The sequence below is a fragment of the Thunnus maccoyii genome, chromosome 6 (assembly GCF_910596095.1).
Source record: "Thunnus maccoyii chromosome 6, fThuMac1.1, whole genome shotgun sequence".
Lineage (NCBI taxonomy): Eukaryota > Metazoa > Chordata > Actinopteri > Scombriformes > Scombridae > Thunnus > Thunnus maccoyii.
This window is the reverse complement of record NC_056538.1, coordinates 10787356-10805234: the sequence shown is the minus strand read 5'-3', so window position 1 is coordinate 10805234 and position 17879 is coordinate 10787356. Positions and strand designations below refer to the sequence as shown.

Here is a 17879-nt window from a genome sequence, read left to right as displayed (position 1 = left end):
GCCCTACCTGATGATATGAAGAGCTGCAGTTCCATCAGTACATTTAAAACCAAATTAAGAAGTCTGCTAAAAGCTACTCAGCTCTGTCACCACTAACTCTACATTTTATCTTATGGTCTTCTCCCTCCCATAAACACAAATAATCTTGCTTTTAATTTGAAAAGCATACATTAGTCATTTCTAGTTGACATTGTGGGTGTATGTGAGGTGCTATTGTGTGTAGCTTTGTATTTTGTGTTATGTGTCATGTGTGTTTTTTGCTTTGTACTGTTTGTTATTGTGCTGTTATATGTTTAGATTGTGACCTGCCAAAAGGACTGCAGGTGAAAATTAGCTATAAGCTAACTCTGGTACAGTACATCAAATGGTAACTTTTATGTTTAACACTGTACATGGTACCAATGAATAAATATGATATATAATATATAAACCTGGTATGACACACACCTCAATGCTTACCTTGGAGTACATGGCCCCATTAATGATCTCTCCATTGCGGACCCAGATGATTGAGGCTGCCGGCTTGGCATTGTCAGCATGGCAGGTCAGATTGAGTGGGTCACCAGCCCTTAGGCTCACCACCGGTCCTCCACTGATGACTGGGTCCTCAGGGGGAACTGTTAATACAAACACAAAGACAGAGGGGGCATTAGCCACATGACAACCATATGATAATGGATGGGTTGCATATTATTAGGAAATCAATATGGATTTTGTAATTACCTGTAAATCTGTATTATTATTAAAATATGTAGACATATCATTGAGTTATCAGTCAATATGTAATATGTGTTGTTTTTGTTGAATGCAAATGTTTTTACGTGCATTAGTCAGTCTGATGTATTAGGTTTCTACAACACTGTGATACAGATAATCTATAATTAATGTCAAAACAAACTATAAATGGCACCTGCAAGGATTTAACTGCATGAAACCTAATATCATCACAGTTAATTCCCATATAATGAGAGTGCTTAATATGCCAACAAGAGATGGAACTACAGTTTGGTGTATACAAATAATGTTTCTTTAGAAAACAAAAACCACATCTATGCTTATTCATTCAGGGAGGGAAATGACTTCACAGTGTGAAATAGATTTACCCTGTACTTAATGGAAATCTATCAGTACAGTTTGAGGCACAAAAAGCTTTGCAAAAATCACAGCATGATTCTCTAAATAACAATCAACTTTGTCATCACTCAAAGCAGATGTAAATCCAGCAATATACATACAGTAGATGCATAAATGTCAACATTAACTGTAGTTCTGTCTATGTATAACCCCCCTCAGACACGCAGATGTACATTGGTTCCCACCATTTCTCCCCCAGCTTTGACAGATACAACAAAGAGAGTAGAGCATCACAACATTGCTGTATGTGCCTCTAAATGCCACTGATCAAAGTCCTGTTCCTGTTTTACCCATGTGCTGTTTTTTTGTTTTAATAACTGAAACTGCAGTGAATTATTGATTGACCTGAGTGCTCATTACAATGCAGATCTGGGGCAAGATGAAATCAAAGGCTGCAGGCAGCTGCCATATTCCCCTGCAAAAGCATCATGATTGGAAGGAAGGTTGTTATGGGTTAGATTTATGCTGTCAAACATCACTGAGATGAATGAAAATAAGGAAAATGTAATTTGGGGTACTGTTCGTACATTTTAATAAGCATAAAAGGGCTCTTTTATGGCAGACATAAATGAGAGTGTGGTGTTTGAAAGGTGTGCATATAATATTCTATGTTGCTCACTATTCAGTGAAATTACTGACAGAAAATTTTGTTATCATATTACTTAATTCAGTATTAGCATTAAGATAATATGAATGTGTTTTTAGCCAGCAGTGGCATGGCTCTGGGGATGACAGTATAGATTTTTAGTCTGTCTGTTGGTTGGTCCACCACCTTTGTCAAGACTGAAATATCTCTTTTAAACATCTCTTTTCACAAAAACTTCTAGTTTTATTTCAGACGTAGATGACTGCACTACTTATCAATATTGTCTATTGCACAAATGGTCGCGTATCATGTGTAGAGAAGAGCAGTACATTGACATACAGTAACATCACACTCCTTGTCACAGACAGGCTCATTGATAGTCTTTAAGTGCTGTGGTTGATTAGTGCATGGAGTGGCATTTTGGTCATTTGCTCTTATGACTAATGCCTTAACATTACGTGAAATTTTGTTTAGTTGTCAAAATGATCAGAGACATACCCACCACTACCACATATTAACAATGAATAAGTACAGTATGAATCAGAGCAAGTCTGGGCTCTGACTAGACCAGACTAATAACTCTGACCAACTGGACCAGTAACTCTGCTTTTTCAAAGACAATTCCCCGCTTCTTATTGTGTGTTTGAAATGCAGTGTTAATTCTGGTTGGCTCCCTTTCATCTGGTCCTCATTAATATGTGGAGGGTTGGGATAGAGGTAGAGGAAACTCAGGTCAGCACTAGCAGATCAAACAACAGAGTTTGCTGATCTAGGCAAGTAAGAAAGAATCTTTGTGAGAATGTGGTCACCTTCTGCTCCTTTATCAGCAATTGGAAACAAGGTCAAGACGATCACATTAGTTTATTCTTCTGCTAAGAATAGCACTACTGCATGGTATGCAAATGAGACAGGGAGCATGTGAAAAGCATTATGAGCTGGGAACCTTGAGACAGCTCTCCCATTTGTCATTAAAGAAAATGAACAAAATGTGAGGCACAGTGATAGCACTGTGACAGTTGATTGTAAAGATCCAGTGTTATTGGCTGGCTGTCAGGGCTCTCCTGCACACATGACTGAAACATTAATTAAATGTCAGGCATAGAAGGCAGCCATAAAAGTATTTTTATGGAGAGAGGGAGATTATAAAGGAACGTCTGACAGTATGTGACTGAGAGGACTCAGGTCTGAATACTCATCACATATCCAAGTGCTCAAGAGCTCAAAAACTCTCAGAGAAAAAGAGATCTGATGCTTTTTGCTCTCTCTCTCAAAGGACATATTCCTCCTATACACATATATTAACACATATCAGTGTCTATAAATAGGTGCGACAGGGTCAGAAGTTGACACAACTAATGAGGCTATACCCTTGCTGGCAGTTTCAGTAAGCCTTCCCTCTGACCTTTAATAGTCTCCCTCTGACTTTTAATAGTCTCAGTTGTCTACTTTTATTCAGCCTTATGTTTTCCATTGAGGGATGTCGGAGGAGGTTATGATTTTGTGTATAGTGGAGCTACATGGGAGATGAGGTCACGGGCAGACCAAACAGGGCACTGCTACACTTTCAGGTCGTGTCCCCCTGGAGGGCTGCCTGCCAGCAAGGCACCGAGGGTGAATGGTGAACAGACAAGAAGAAGAACATGCCTGGCTGCTTCCATCCTGCATGCATACCTTGTTATCTTTCTGTCCTCTATTGTGTTTGAGGTCTTATGTTGAGAGTGCGGATGTAGAGACAGTTTGTGACAGTCTGGGCTGAAAATTGTTTTCTATGTAACTGGTGGATGTGCAAGGCTCCCCACCTGTGCTCCTATGGGATCTATTTGAGATGACGGTCACTGAAAGAATATGAAAAAAGCCTCTCATCAAGGCAAAAAAAAGGCAGTTAGACATGATAATATGGTAGTCTGGTAAAAAGGAAACCTTTGTGCTCTTTTCCTTGCAGGTGAAAGCTTTTTTGTCTGCTGAGGAAACAGGAAGATTTGACCAATAACCCAACATCCATTGAATATAAATGAATGACTAGGAAAAACTAATTTAAATAGATATTTAGCTCTTTCTCTTTATCTGAGATCTTCCACTGATGCTGCCTTATGACTGCCAGGTCTGACAGTTATACAGAGGCCAAGCCTTGAACTTGAATCAGCCATCATCATTACTGGGCTGTTTGCAAACTCGGCAGTCCCTAATGGTTCTAAATTAGCTCTTTACTGCAGCCATTCGATGGACTTGGCATAAGTAGTGTGGTCAGTGGTACAGATTGATCGCTCCTCTTTAATTACAGGGCTGACTCACTGCAAACCCTGCTAGACTCACTACTTTTTTTTCTTGGGGATAATAATGTAGTCCCTTTCAACACTTTCACAAATTTGCATTCTCCTGTGCATGCATCGACATGGGCACTGCCTGCATGCATACACAAAGACACCAGCACTAACACCTATTTCAATGACTGCAGTTGTTATACAACAAAGTCAAAGATGACTGTTAGCAGATCAGTCACGAAGGAGTTTGTGTTTCTTTGCATGTCTGTATTAATCAAAGATGTAAGATTTGTGGTTTCAACTTTCATCATTTGAAAGAGTGTGCTGCAATTTCTTTTGACCAAAGCTTCGTTAGATCATTGATGTCATGGTTATAAGCTCCAAGCAGTCTTCTTCATTTTTTGTTTCTCCAAATCTACCAATTGAAAACTATATATATGATTATAAACTCCACCTTGGACACCTTAATCAAAAAAAGACAGTGATGTCAGAAAGTCTGGACTTCAGTGACATCATTTACTTTTACTGCATAATCAAAGATATTCGTAAATGAAACCAAGACATATTGATGTATAATTAAATCAACAGTACAAGGCAGTAAGTCCAGTCCCAAAGAGGAGCCTGAATAAACCCTGGGGGTCATAAAGCTGCCTTTTGTCCCATGATACCAATGAATTCCCCAAACACCTAACATAAAATTCTCCAAGCACAAAACATAAAATCTGAATTCATGTGAGGAGAAGCTGACATGTACTAGAGTTGCCTGAGAAGTCCTCTTCAGTCTGGTAACAACTGGTGTTGCTGACGGTGAACCTGCTGGGTTTTCCAGGCCAAACCAATATTGGGGGAACTTCTCCAAAGCAGCCAATGAAATCCTGCGAGCACCCTGGCTTTCCAGGAGCATGAGCAAGGGAGAAAAAAGCAATTTGGAGGGGAATGAATGAGAGAGAGAGCTCCTCACAAGGAGGCTGGATGGTGTAGGGGAGGGGAGGCAGGCAATGTGTAGCTGCTGTAGTGCTGTGCTTCGGCAGACGTGTCCTGAACGACAATGAGCTTCCTGACTTGCCTATCTTTTTCAGGAGAATGCTTGCACGGGCCGCCTGTCACCCCACTGCGACAGCTTGCAGAGTTTGTGATAGATAGATCAGAAAAAAAAGAAGACAAAAAGGAGAGGAGAGGAATACCCAGTGCAGGTGGATACAAGAGACATGCGTGGCTCACTGGCCCAAATCACCGGCCCTCTTCAAGTGCTGTCATTGTACACCTGTTTGAAAGCCAGAGGATCTCTAGCCATGTGTGTGCACATGCACATTCAAACACACATACATACACACACACACACACAACGAGAGAAACAACACCGAGTGAATGAATGAAAAGAAAGTGAGAAAAATACACAAAATCATTCCACTCTCGCAAACAGTATGGCAGATGGCATGGAGTGTACAAATTGCCTACACAAAATAAAAATGCAGCAGAGGACTGATTTACAGGAAAGTGTGACTACCACATGGTTAAGCATGGAATAAACCAGGAGGGCAAATAAAGGATATAAAAAGGAAGTATGAGGAGGCAGGTGGAGGAAGAAAGCTTATGGAAATAAATGAAATAGGGGACAAAGAAGTTAAGATTCAAAGGCTAGGCTATACACAGACAACAAGTTTTTGGTAACATTTTTATAAGCACAGGCAGGAAACACTTTTGTTAGTGTTAGTGTCATGATCTACCAATTGAACAGAGCCAAATAAAATGGAAGGAAGGCAGGATGAAGATGAGATGAGGAGCGAGGCGATGCCAGAGCTGTCACAGGCGTGAAGAGTCTGCTTCATCACAGTGTAGCCATGTGGAGCCCTAGAAGCTGCTCCCCACAGATTGGGAGGGTGCTGACATTGCTGCTCACCACCCGGCTGCATTGTGCTATATAACTATGTGTACGTGTGTGTGTTAGTTTGAGGGTGGGAGGCTCAGAGGATTCAGATTCCATACGCAGAGTTAAAAATAAAAAAAGCTTTCATTACAAAATTCTGCCATTTATTAGGCCCCGTGGTTTCAGATTTTTCTCAACGCCAGTCGTTAGTTTGCTAACAACAACTGCAGTTAACAGAAGCAAACCTATTTAGTATGTAGCGTGAATTCAAATCAGCTCAGCACCTGCACACAGTTGGTACTGTTGTTTTGCAGAGCACAGATGTACTCATGTCATTTCTCCTCCTTCTGTTGAAATGCTGAGAGAAAAAAAAAAAAAAAAACCTACATACAGTCTGTCTACCATAATCACACACCTGTTCACAGCTTCTCTGATATCATAGAGTTATCATTCCATCTCGTGTTTCAGACAAAATGGCAGAAAAGGCAGTGTAATATAAACATTACAGGCGTATTTCCTCCTAGAATGACTGACGTTTAGGACATCTTATCTCTCCTTACTTCGACTGAGATGCTTGACTAGACCTAAATTAACTTTGTAAGAGACAAATTGGTTACTTACACAGGAGGCACAAAAGCCATTTCTTAAAGAAAAATCTTTGTGAACTAGTAAATGGTTTTGCTCACACACACACACACACACACACACACACACACACACACACACACACACACACAAACAATTTCAACAGTATCATTCCGACAAAAGGGAGAGATGCCCATGGATATGATTGATTTCTACTACTTCCAATGACAAAATAAAGAAAACAAACACACATGTGCATCCACAAACACTTTTTTCGGTGCTGTTTTTAGAGACTTGGGCACAGAGGCAACTAAAACAACTCATTAACAGACTAACTAACCTCAGTTCTTGCTGAACAACAGTACAGAGGCTACCCCAAGACTTTACATACACAAAATACTGCATGCCCCAATAATAATAGCACAGGTGAACAGACAAATAGAGAACTGAGGAAAGTGACTTCTTTGCATAAGCTTTTTTTCAGTAACAACAGCCAGATAGGACTCATAGTTGCCAACAACAGTTGGAAACAAAGTCTCTGGGATTATTACAGACCCATCACTGGTCATCAGTCCTCATGTTCTGTAAGATAAGTATCACCAGCTGAATTAGCGAATCAGGGGGCAAATCCCTGAGACAGCTCCCACACTCTCAGTGGAGAACATCTCTAGCACCATGGACAGCAGTTTTGACACAAACACACATTCAAGGAGTGTGTGGAACAGTTTACATTTCTTGTTTTCAGCATGAAAACTTCAAATTCCTTGGTAGCTTTTTTTTTTTAAAAATCCTGCCCTCACTGTTCACCTCCATTACTACAAGGATGGTAGTGTGATCCTTGAGAAATAATGAATTCAGACTTATCCATAGAAATGGCTGAATCAGCTTTGGCAATTGGAGACAACAATAACAAAAGATACCCTTGGGATTTTGTGTACACAAGTACTGTTGCTGGAACGCAGGTCCAAACCATTAGCAATGCAGAAAAAGGAAAACAAATATCTCGCACACAATGGCTCATTCAAATCGCATGCTATCAATCAGAATCTTGTGGAAGGTCTTTGAAGTTTCACCCCCTGCAACAACTGTACGTACATATCTGTTTAATGAGGGAACCAACGAGATTCGCGTCCACTTGTAAAGCTATTGAAATATCATGCTGGAAAGACCGTCATCTCACAGCAGCAGTAACATATCAGCATATCAAAGGGGAAAAAAAGAGAATCTATGATTACACAGGCACACATCACTACATTCATTAATAACTATAACTAACTATTCTCAGTATTTGTTTGAATAAATATTAAATTATGGAACACTTTCTGCATTGAAGCATTGTAATAATTAACTCTTAGCATAGTGTAATTAAACATCACCATATCTGACATCTAAAAACACTTATAGTAAGTCAAGTATTTTACTCATAACATTGTTTATATTATGTGATGGCTTTTATAATATGTATTGCATAATGTATCACCTGTTACGTATTTTTCTGTGTTTTCAATAAGGTGAAATGTTTTCCTCTAATGAAGAGTCAAGCTTTGTAAACTCTCTTCATTTGCTTCAAGTGAGGTTAAACCAAGCTGTTCAACTTTTGTTGGTCTTAGTACACTCTGAAAGGCAACACTTTGTCACATTCTTTATTTTGTAATTACAAGTGACAAAGGTTATAAAAACCACACCGACAGCAGTTGGACTCTGATTAATGACTAGAGAATGACTGTAGAGAGGACTCTTCTTTGTTATCATTGAATTGTATCTTTGGTAAAGTAAATATGAAGGCAATTTTAAAACAGTTAGATTACATAGCTGTCCAAAGCCTCTCTGCTCTTTGCAAATGAATTGTATATCCCTTCAGCACCGTATTTTAAATGAGAGGAATTCAGTAATCAGAGAAATCTGTGGCTCAGCATTAACCAGGAATGATTAAGAGCGTCGTAGAGAGAAAACAAGGAAAAAAGTTAGAGAAAGGAAGATAGGGACAGAGAAGAGACTCATCTGTTTAAATGTCAGCTATGAGTCAATAAATGGCACCAAATTTTATTATGACATGATGACACATTTTTCCTCTGTGGAAAAGATTAACACGCTCTAGTTTACAAAAAAAAAAAAACAGTTTTTCTGCTGACATCTTTTATCAAACAATGGAGATCTCCCTTTCTTTTGTTCTAGTGGTCCCCGACCTAAGGTAGAAAGACTGTGCCAACTTGCTGCAAGGGATATAATTAGCCTCAGGGGTCTTTTTTGGAGCTGAAACCCTCCATTCTCTTCCCTTCATGACTAATTCACAAGACCTTGATTCTCCTTTGGCATCTGGGGGTAAGTCTGCAAGCCATGCAAACACTCCTGTGGGTTAAGTTCGCCACCCATTTATTCTCAGAGCTTTTTTGATGAAGAAATGTGATTATTGTTGATATGTTCATTGTTTTCCTCTTTAATTCCATCATTCTTACACTTGATGTGTTGGCTGAACTGACTTTATAATCATCAGTAAAGTGGAACAAAGGCTTTTGCTACTTATTAAACATTTTCTTTTAAATGGGCAGGTCAAGAGAAGTGTATGCCTTTCAAGGACAAACTCAGCATATTATTAGGAAAAAGTGGGGAAAAAATGGAAAACATATGGTGTCTATTCTTTGGCAGTGATAAAAGTCTTTCTCTATGTGTTAGTAAATATTTGTGTTGTGTTACTTCCGAGCTTATCAAAGTCAAGAGGAGAGAAGTTCCCCTGATATGGCGCATGGAGGAGTTTGGGCTGATATTGAGTTATGAAAGATGGAGGAGAGAGTTTTAGATTTATTCTGTTGTCAGCTTGGGGAAGGGAGGCTGCGTGTGTGCCTGCACTGGTGGTTGTGGGTGTCTGTGTGTGCAAAAGAATATAATGTATGTGCCTATGTGTTTGTGTGTGTGTGTGCATAGGTGTGTGGGGCTATAGCTGTCTTCCAAGTCGATAGACACACTCTGTCACCACTGGCAAGTAATTGACAGCTTGGAGTTTGCTGTGACACAGGCCTTGCATATATTTCCTCCATTACCTTGTGTGTATGTCAGCCTAGAGTTCTCCCTGGCAGTGCATTCAGAAGTCAGCTAGCTCGGCAGGGGATTAAACAAACACCTTCTATTTGGGCTTATGGGAAAGAATGATAAACTCTCTCACCCTCAATCAGCCAAATAGGTAATAAAGGCGTCCTCTTTTTCATTCCTGATTAGTTAATTAAATACAGTAGGGCCAGCTACTGCACTTCCTGCTGCTGTATGTCGCTTACAGTCCAAAGTCTAGCATTTGCAAATAATTTGTTTCTTTGTTTTAATTACTTTGAGTAGTCGGTGTAGGGTTTGCCAAATCAGGAAAGCATGGTGTCAAGGGGATTAAAACAAAAAAAAACAAGAATTATTTGCCTCCATTGTGTATGGCACTCCTACATGGAAACATCGTCAAATGAAATGGCAGTTTTCAGACATCTGAAAACTCCCAAGGATACAAAGAAAAAAATTGGCATTAAACATTACTTTAGTGATAATAGCATTGATACATTAAATACCCTAAAGTAAAAGTATTTTAACGGTTGAATTGATCAAATCCATGACCTCTCTACAGTGTAAGAATATTGGTTGAACTGTCAGTGACTCTTCTTTCCATCCTATTGTGAGGGAAATTACATATACTTCACATATAATGAAGTTTGAATATCTTTATTTCATGTCTAAATACAGTAACTGCACATGTAATTATCTTTCATTTCCACTATGTTTGATCATTCTGAATCTTTTCATGTAACCTTTAACTGAAAAAACTTTGAGCAAAAAAAACCTGAGCACACACTAAGGTACTATCAATGTAACAGAAAGGTTAATTGAATGTGTATTTTGGTTTTGGGGAGTGTATGCAGAGAATTTGCTAACTGTTAACTATTCAGAAAGGGCAAGGCTAAAATGGTATGTCAGAGGGTAGCAAGATTGCCACAGTACCATAGATGGGAACAAAACCAGGTATGGATGTTTGGAAGAAACAGCCTTGACGAGAGGGAAGAATTCCAAAGTATAAAAGGTGTGAACAATTCTTCATCTGTTTGCATGCCACAAACTAACTTTGTGCTGTGTACCATGCTCTGAGCAATAATAAAGTGTGACAATACTGTAAAAGATTTTTGTCCCGTCCCTCCTTGTCAGAGTGGAATTGCAAAATTACCACAACACTGTCCTTGATGTTTTGATCAAATGACAAAGTTTCTGTGTAAAGCACTATTTCAGAGCAGCTAAACTTTAAAGAGTTGAACAACTAGAGACAAAAGGGCAGTAGTAAAAGGTAGGGAAGTGCAGTCGCAACAGACATTTTTAGCTCTCTGTAGAAGTATCCATAATTATTCACTCATATCCATTTGCAGGGGGCTTGGCAGCCAGAGAAACGTTATGCCGCAATTTGTCTTCCCCTCTCTCTTTTTCTCCTGCTGCCTTCTCCCCTACAAATCGTTAGTTTCACTTTTCATTAGGCTGGATCAATAAGGCGGATCAGTCGCTCGTGGCGAGGATACTGCGTGGCAGACACCCCTCTCTCGACTATTTTTTCTTCTCATCCTTTCTCTCTTGTTCTCTTTGGCTCTGTCATTGACTCCAGCTATCTTTTCAGTGACTGCCCTTTCTCCGGTGTGGGAGCTTGTGAGTGGCAGCAGGGAGCTTGAAGGGCCTAAGAAAGAGACGTGAGCCAGTGATTGTACTGGCACTACGCAATAAGGCAGAAATGGCAACACTGAATAATAACCCAATAAAGATTAATTGAGAACCGGTAACCTCTCTCAAGGTAACAGTAATAATGAAAATGGAAGCTGTATGCTGAGGAAGGAAATTAAAGCGGAGGTTTGTAAAAGTTTAGTCATATTGACACTGTCTGCCAAATGGGAAGTGTTGGCATTGAATTAATTCCTTTCTCATGGTTTTCATGCAAAATATATCCTCTGTTCTCAAGATTTCACTGTCTATATTTGAATTTTGTATATTCTGGGCAAGACTGCGAGTGAAAATTGGATTTCATGTGTGTGCACCTTTATTTATATTTGCTGTGTAATTAGAAAATGAACAAAGACATTATATGGTATTATATGGTATACTACTTTTGATATGAAGAGCCTCTCTTGCTTGGGCCCCATGTGTTCTAGTAGTGTTTATATCCAGTGTTAAGGCTCAAGAGCAGACATATGTATATTTGGGATGATGCTTATCAGCTAATGTAGATGTTAATCTGAATGTTGTATAACATAAAAGTAAAATAATGTTCATACATTTGTTCTATTACATTAACATATTGAACGTTTGTTAAATGTGTTTGCAGCTTTCATCTGAGCTAAAAGTTGCTCAGCACACACATCAGAAAAACAACATGCAATAAGAGAGCATGAAGCCAGAAACATCAGTTAAGCCATTTCCATGATTTGCTTTGCACCCCAGTGATTGGAAGTGGTTGGCACTAGTGCAGTGGTATTGTTTGGAGACTGTGTGTGTTTAATTCAGACTCACCCAGCACAGTGAGACGGGCAGGACGGGACCTCATGGCAGCCTGGACGGCCTGGCACTCAAACACGGCATCATCCATCAGCTCGACACGCTGGATTCGCAAATGATGCTCTCCTGAACCGTGGTCGCCAATCACTGTGTAACGAGGATAGCCTGCAGCGCAAACACATTTGTTCATTTTAATCACCTTCAAAATCAAAATACAGCTCATTTGCCAAATGCAAGAGGGTACATTTGTCATTTCCAAGCTTTGCATACACATAGCAACAACCAAACCCAACAAAAAGAATGTACAGACGCTACATGATAACATGTGCCTTCTTAAGCAATACAGTTTATTATCAAGACATTTTAATTAGCAAACAAATGTGCCCATGTTAAGATGTACGATATTGTATTAAGCATGTTAACTTTAATTGCTCTGCATAATAAGATAGCAGGCAGGTGAGTAATAGATTACTATATAAGTGAAAATCGATTTTGACTGCTCATTTGTTAATTTACTCACAATGCATTTTCATACATGTTTTTATAGCACTCCTGGTGATGTTAATGAGTTGTTGTGGAGGTTGCTGCATCCTGGAGAAAGATGTTTTACTGCAACCGTAAACAGGAACAGCTAGAGTTTGAGTTGTTTGCACATTGCTCTGTGAAATGATTTATAGTTTAATAATAAAAGAAAGCATAGCAATATCCAAGAGACCTGGGAATTTCACACAAGTCAAGTGAAATGGTTTTAAAGATATCCCCTTAACTATTATCGAAATATGCATTGAGAGTGTGTTGTGGAGTGCATCCCTCCACAGGGGCAAATAAGCAGAAAGACAAATGTGTTTGACTGGGAAGCTTTATGGGGTATTTCTCATCCTTTTGGAATTGCTCGTCTCAGAAGATCCCATTTCTCTTTCTCTTAGTCAATCTTTCTAATTATTGGGGATACAGTATGTGGAATGAAATAAGAATGTCTGTTCATAAAAATTGCATTCCAAAACATGTTGAAAATTTACAGCTAAGAATTGCTTTTTCCTGCATTGGTCCTTAAGTAATTGATCAGTGATGAAACTAGTGGATAGGATTAGAGTATTTTACAGCAGCACAAGGCCAGATTTCAACAAAGCCTCTTTCCAACTTTGTGCTTGTTAAAGGAAACTTCACACTTTAAACTCCCACACTTGTCACTTTCTTTCCAAAAAGTCTATCAGTATCCATCCAACTGTTGGGTGTTTGCCAGCGAATGTTGGGGAGTAAAATATTGATTTCTCAGTAACAGCTAGCCGATGACTCATGTTCACTTGAGAGATCCCCAAACACTTCAGACTTTCACTGTAAAGGTTTTACAAGCTGGTCATATGTTTTAGCACCGAAAGGAACATAACAGACTGGGCAGCCTTGTAACAGCTTTTAAGTCCTTGAATGTGTCTACTGCAAAACCCATCGTATGGTCAAAGTCCAATTACTGACTGTTGCTTCATTGAATCCAGTTGCCTTTAATAGACCATCAAGTGGGCCTCATTTTATGCAAGTGATGTGAGTTATAGCCGATTAAGCGACTCTCTGCATTTCATCCTCCTACGTGTAGCCTTTAATCTTAGGGGTCTATACAGTGGGAGTACGGAGGACAAAAGAACACCTAAACATCAACATTAAAGCTGGGGAAAATATAAACAGAGGGAAGCTAAATAACTTGCAAGCTAAAAAAATAAAATTAAAAAAAAAAAATCGCAAATAAGCTTCACCAGTGGATGTTTTCCAGGAAAACTAAAAAAAAATTCTATGAATTTAACACTACAATGTGTCCTGTTCTGAATGATGGCCGTAAAGCAGGTGCTGCAGTAAAGCAGGTTGTAAATGTAAAGGGGTTAACAGAGACCTGATCACAACTAAAAGCTTCCATTAATAATATTAATAATCATTGACTGAAAAGGGTCTTTCTGCATTTTCACGCTCAGAATAATGCCTAAAGTAGAGGACACACGATTATGTGCACAAGGTCACCCAGATAACCATTTTGCTTCAATTTTATGTTCATTGATGAGATTCAAAGCTATGATGCCATTGCAGATCACAAGGGTAATGATCATTGCACATTCTGAATGATGTGACCTTTAGTTGACTCCAGTCCACCTAGACAGTGCTTACTGTACCTACCATAGAGACAGAATCTACTTCAAATACACTTTTGTTTTGCTGGTCTTAATCATAGCAAGGTATAAACCATGTAAATTTCTGTTACACAAACAGACAATCTGGCCAATTACCTCATCTGTGCCTCTGGCAAACTAAGAATAATTTTGCTGTGTGAGGATATGGCTCTGTTCCAGTTTCATCTCTGTGCATTAGCTGGATCCAAAAGGAAAAGTGATTTGTGTTTGTGGTGGATAGTAAATGATGGAATTCTATAATCACATTTTCAAAGTACATAAACATACTTTAATATGTTTTTGCCACCTCATAAGCACCTTGCTCATGCATTTTGTCAATATGACTAAAATTCGACTGGCACACATGAAGACTGATCACCTCTGTACATGCGATGTGTACCCGTTAAAGGGCCATTGATCTTAGATCTCAGCGAATTTCAAAGACACAATGTGTTACCCAAAGCAAACAATGTAAAATAGGCCCATTAAGGAGTAATGAATCCATCAAGGGGGAATGGATTTGTCTTGGGACTGGATCAATTGTGTATGTGCATGTGTGTGTGTGTGTGTGTGTGTGTGTGTGCCCATGTACAAGCATAAAGACACTTGAGGCGTGGCCTAATGATTTATAGCATTCACCTAGAACATGTTTCACACAGTGTAACCACCAGGGGAAAGAACGAGGTTAGCTGCAGCTGTGAACAGGTGACCGGTGTTCAATATGCTCTGAGGCAAGAGTGACACAAGCTTGCAGCTGAAGGTCTGCTTCTCTTCTCAAGAGCGCATTTTACACATCTCCTCTTTTGTGCATGGCATGATGTATACAAACACCTCCTTCTCCGTCTCGTACTCTGTAAGCACCAGGAGAATTCACTTAAAGTTGCTTTGTCGGCTGTCACCATCATCATGCGTAGCAGATACATTCTCCATCATGCATATTCATGGCATTGATTGGTATGTTCTGAGCTGCTGTGGGGCTACTTTACTTTTCTTTAATTAGAGTGGAAAAGCGTGACACAAAAGGGAATGAATAGGAAATTCAGGGACAGATAGGAATCATTGGCTTTTGTGCTGTGATTTCTTTTGCTGAATGGTGAGAGTTCTTTCAGTTTAATCACTGCTCCTGTGAATGGAAACATGTCCCAGGCGGAGCACGCCGTTGCCGACGCAGCTCCTTTCTATGAATAGCCGAGCAGACCTATATTATTGAAATGCTCCATACAACATTTGATTCGGCGCACTTTTTATGTATACAGCTGCCACTTTCCTTTCAATGTGTAAGTCTTGCAGTGGATGTACCATCACTCTTTTACTGCCGCATGCATTGCTTGTTTATGTAGGCAGGAGTGATAAAAAGGACAGCTGTGGAGCGCTTTAGTTTGAAAAAGTGTCATCCGTCTCAATAGAAGGCACTCAGCCACTGTCCGTATTAAACTGTTGATTTTAGCGACCTATCTTCTCCAGGAAGGCAGACATTCCTCCTCATACAAAACCTTGTGCATTTTTTCTTTTTTTTAAAGATTTGTTTTTGGGCATTTTTTGCCTTTAATGGAAAGCTTATAGTGAAGCAGACAGAAAACAGGGGGGGGAGAGAGAGAGAGAGGTATAGGATGCAAGGACAGTCTAAAGCCACAATCAAACCAGGGATATTGTGGTTATGTGGTATGTGCTGTAACCATTCAGCTAGCAGGGTGCTTCCCTAGAGCATTTTTTTAAAGGGTTTACAAGAAGAAGATCACTCCAGCTCTTCAGAGAATGGTTGTGAAGAAGGGCAAGGTCAGGATTACTACATCCTGTCCACGACTGTTAAACTGTTCACAGATGTGTTGTTGAAGGTTCTTCTACTGTAGTGTTGAGAGTGTTGTGGCCGAACCATCTTCGTTCCCTCTCTTCTATCCCTTCCTCTGACTTTGGCCATTGTTGAAATGAGATTTCCTCTTGATTGTCTTGTCTTGTCAAATCAATAAACATTGAAGAAGATAAAACAAACTCTACATTTCTGGTGCACACTGACCCTAAATAAAATTATGCTTGCTCTCTCTCTGTCTCTCTCTCTCACTCATTCTATCTCCAGCAATCATAAGTACTCTCCCTGTCTGCCTCCTCTTCCTCCAAAGGAGACTCGAAGACTGCAGGGCCATTGTTTACTGCAACCTCGCAGCCTCCCCTGGGCCTGATAAGGACCTGAGGAGAGAATAGGATGGCTTTACTGGGGCTCTGTCAGCCGCTGAGGTTTAATTACAGACCACGGCAGCAACAGGGAAAGCCTCTAAGAGCATTTGCTAAAGGTCAGAGGGTAGAAGACCCCTGATCTCTGGTGGAATACATAGAGACTTTTGTGTTTTAAAAATAGCTGCAGTTGGATGTCGTATCATTGTGCCTGGAATTGCAATTATTCTAGTTTTCTCTGTGGTTGCACATAGGTGGTGTGTGAGGCAAATTAGAGCGCTATAAAATAAAGACTGTGCCCTTATAGCGTGATGCATCTTGCTGTGTAGGGAGTGCTGAGATTCAAATAAATCTCTGTTTTGGAATAATTTAATGGTCATTTCAATAGATAGTTTGGGTGCACTACGCTTTTATGGATTTTCTAATTCAATATCTCACTGCTTCCTAAAGGTTGTAAATGTTTATTTTAGAGGAGTGATGTGTTTCCTTGAAATTCATTAAGGTCATCAATATACATAAACCTCGATTGGTGGAACAACAGGCTACTAAATGACAGTGCAGTAGTCGCTTTTATTCTAAATTAAACAATTAAGGCAATTACACATGAGGTGCAGTGTAATTAGAGGATGCCAGCTACTCTTCAAAAAGCTATTTAGCAGCCTGAAGCACCAGAGAAAGTCCAGTGCCACTATTGATTTCACATTTAGTTGGGATTTTTATGCTTCTCTGCCAAACACAAAGTATACGAGATTTAGGTTAGCCTCAAACACAGAGACAGAAATGAATTTATGAATCTGTTTGGTCATGTTGAGTGATATAATTATTGAGGTTCCATGTAACACTTATTCTGTAACACACCTCTTCTATCTGTCTGTGGAATGATATGTTTGGCAGAGGGTAAGACGTTGACACGTTGGGGCTTTAGATGACAAAAGGCAGCCGTTTGAATATGATAGCTGTATTAGAGGGTGTAATTAATAGAAGGTAATGGATGTGATGGATAAATGCTGACACGCTCAAGGGGATAAAATTTGCTGTTCTTTACCTGAGAGGTCCCTGCCAACCCCCAGTGCCAGGCCATCTTTGATCCACAGGACAACGCCATGATAACCAGGGATAGTGCATGGTAATGTCACAGGCAGGCCTGCCACCACCACCAGGTCTTGTGGCTGCTGGGAAAACATGGCCTCGGCCCCTAAAGAACAACAGAAGAAGGGAAAAGTTAGGTCTGACCCATTAAACCATTATATTATTTTAATACAATAAGGACAAGATGGCACAGAGAAAATTCAAGATCAAAGAGGGGAATCACTGAGGTTTTACAAACACCTGCTTTCAATGTTTCAAGTGCTGAATGAAGGGAAACATGAAGGGAAGTGCACCATATGCCCATTTCCACCAATTTAACTCAAACCTCTTGTCAAACGCACGTTGAAAGAACTCTTAAGGGTGATATACAAATGTGGCATGTTCTTCTACTATTCAAGATACGAAGACAAGATACTGTACACGGATCAGAGGTGTCAGTGCAGTGCCAGGACTGAAGCACAGGCTAAGAGACAGCCGTCACAGCTCAGCTTGGTTCATTTATGAAGGATGTCACCATACAGATGGGCTGGGCCCGT

General features: G+C 39.8%; 1 protein-coding gene across 1 annotated transcript in view; it reads right to left on the bottom strand.

The window, feature by feature from the left end:
* The window catches only part of kirrel3b (kirre like nephrin family adhesion molecule 3b), a 67799-nt gene extending 50361 nt beyond the window's left edge, over nt 1–17438 (bottom strand). The window contains exons 1-3 of the mRNA XM_042413271.1: nt 17300–17438; nt 11948–12097; nt 460–617 (exon numbers count right to left, since the gene is read on the bottom strand). Of these exons, the coding sequence (XP_042269205.1) occupies nt 460–617; nt 11948–12097; nt 17300–17438 (447 nt within the window). The remainder of the gene's footprint in view (nt 1–459; nt 618–11947; nt 12098–17299) is intronic.
* Between the last annotated feature and the right edge of the window lie 441 nt (nt 17439–17879).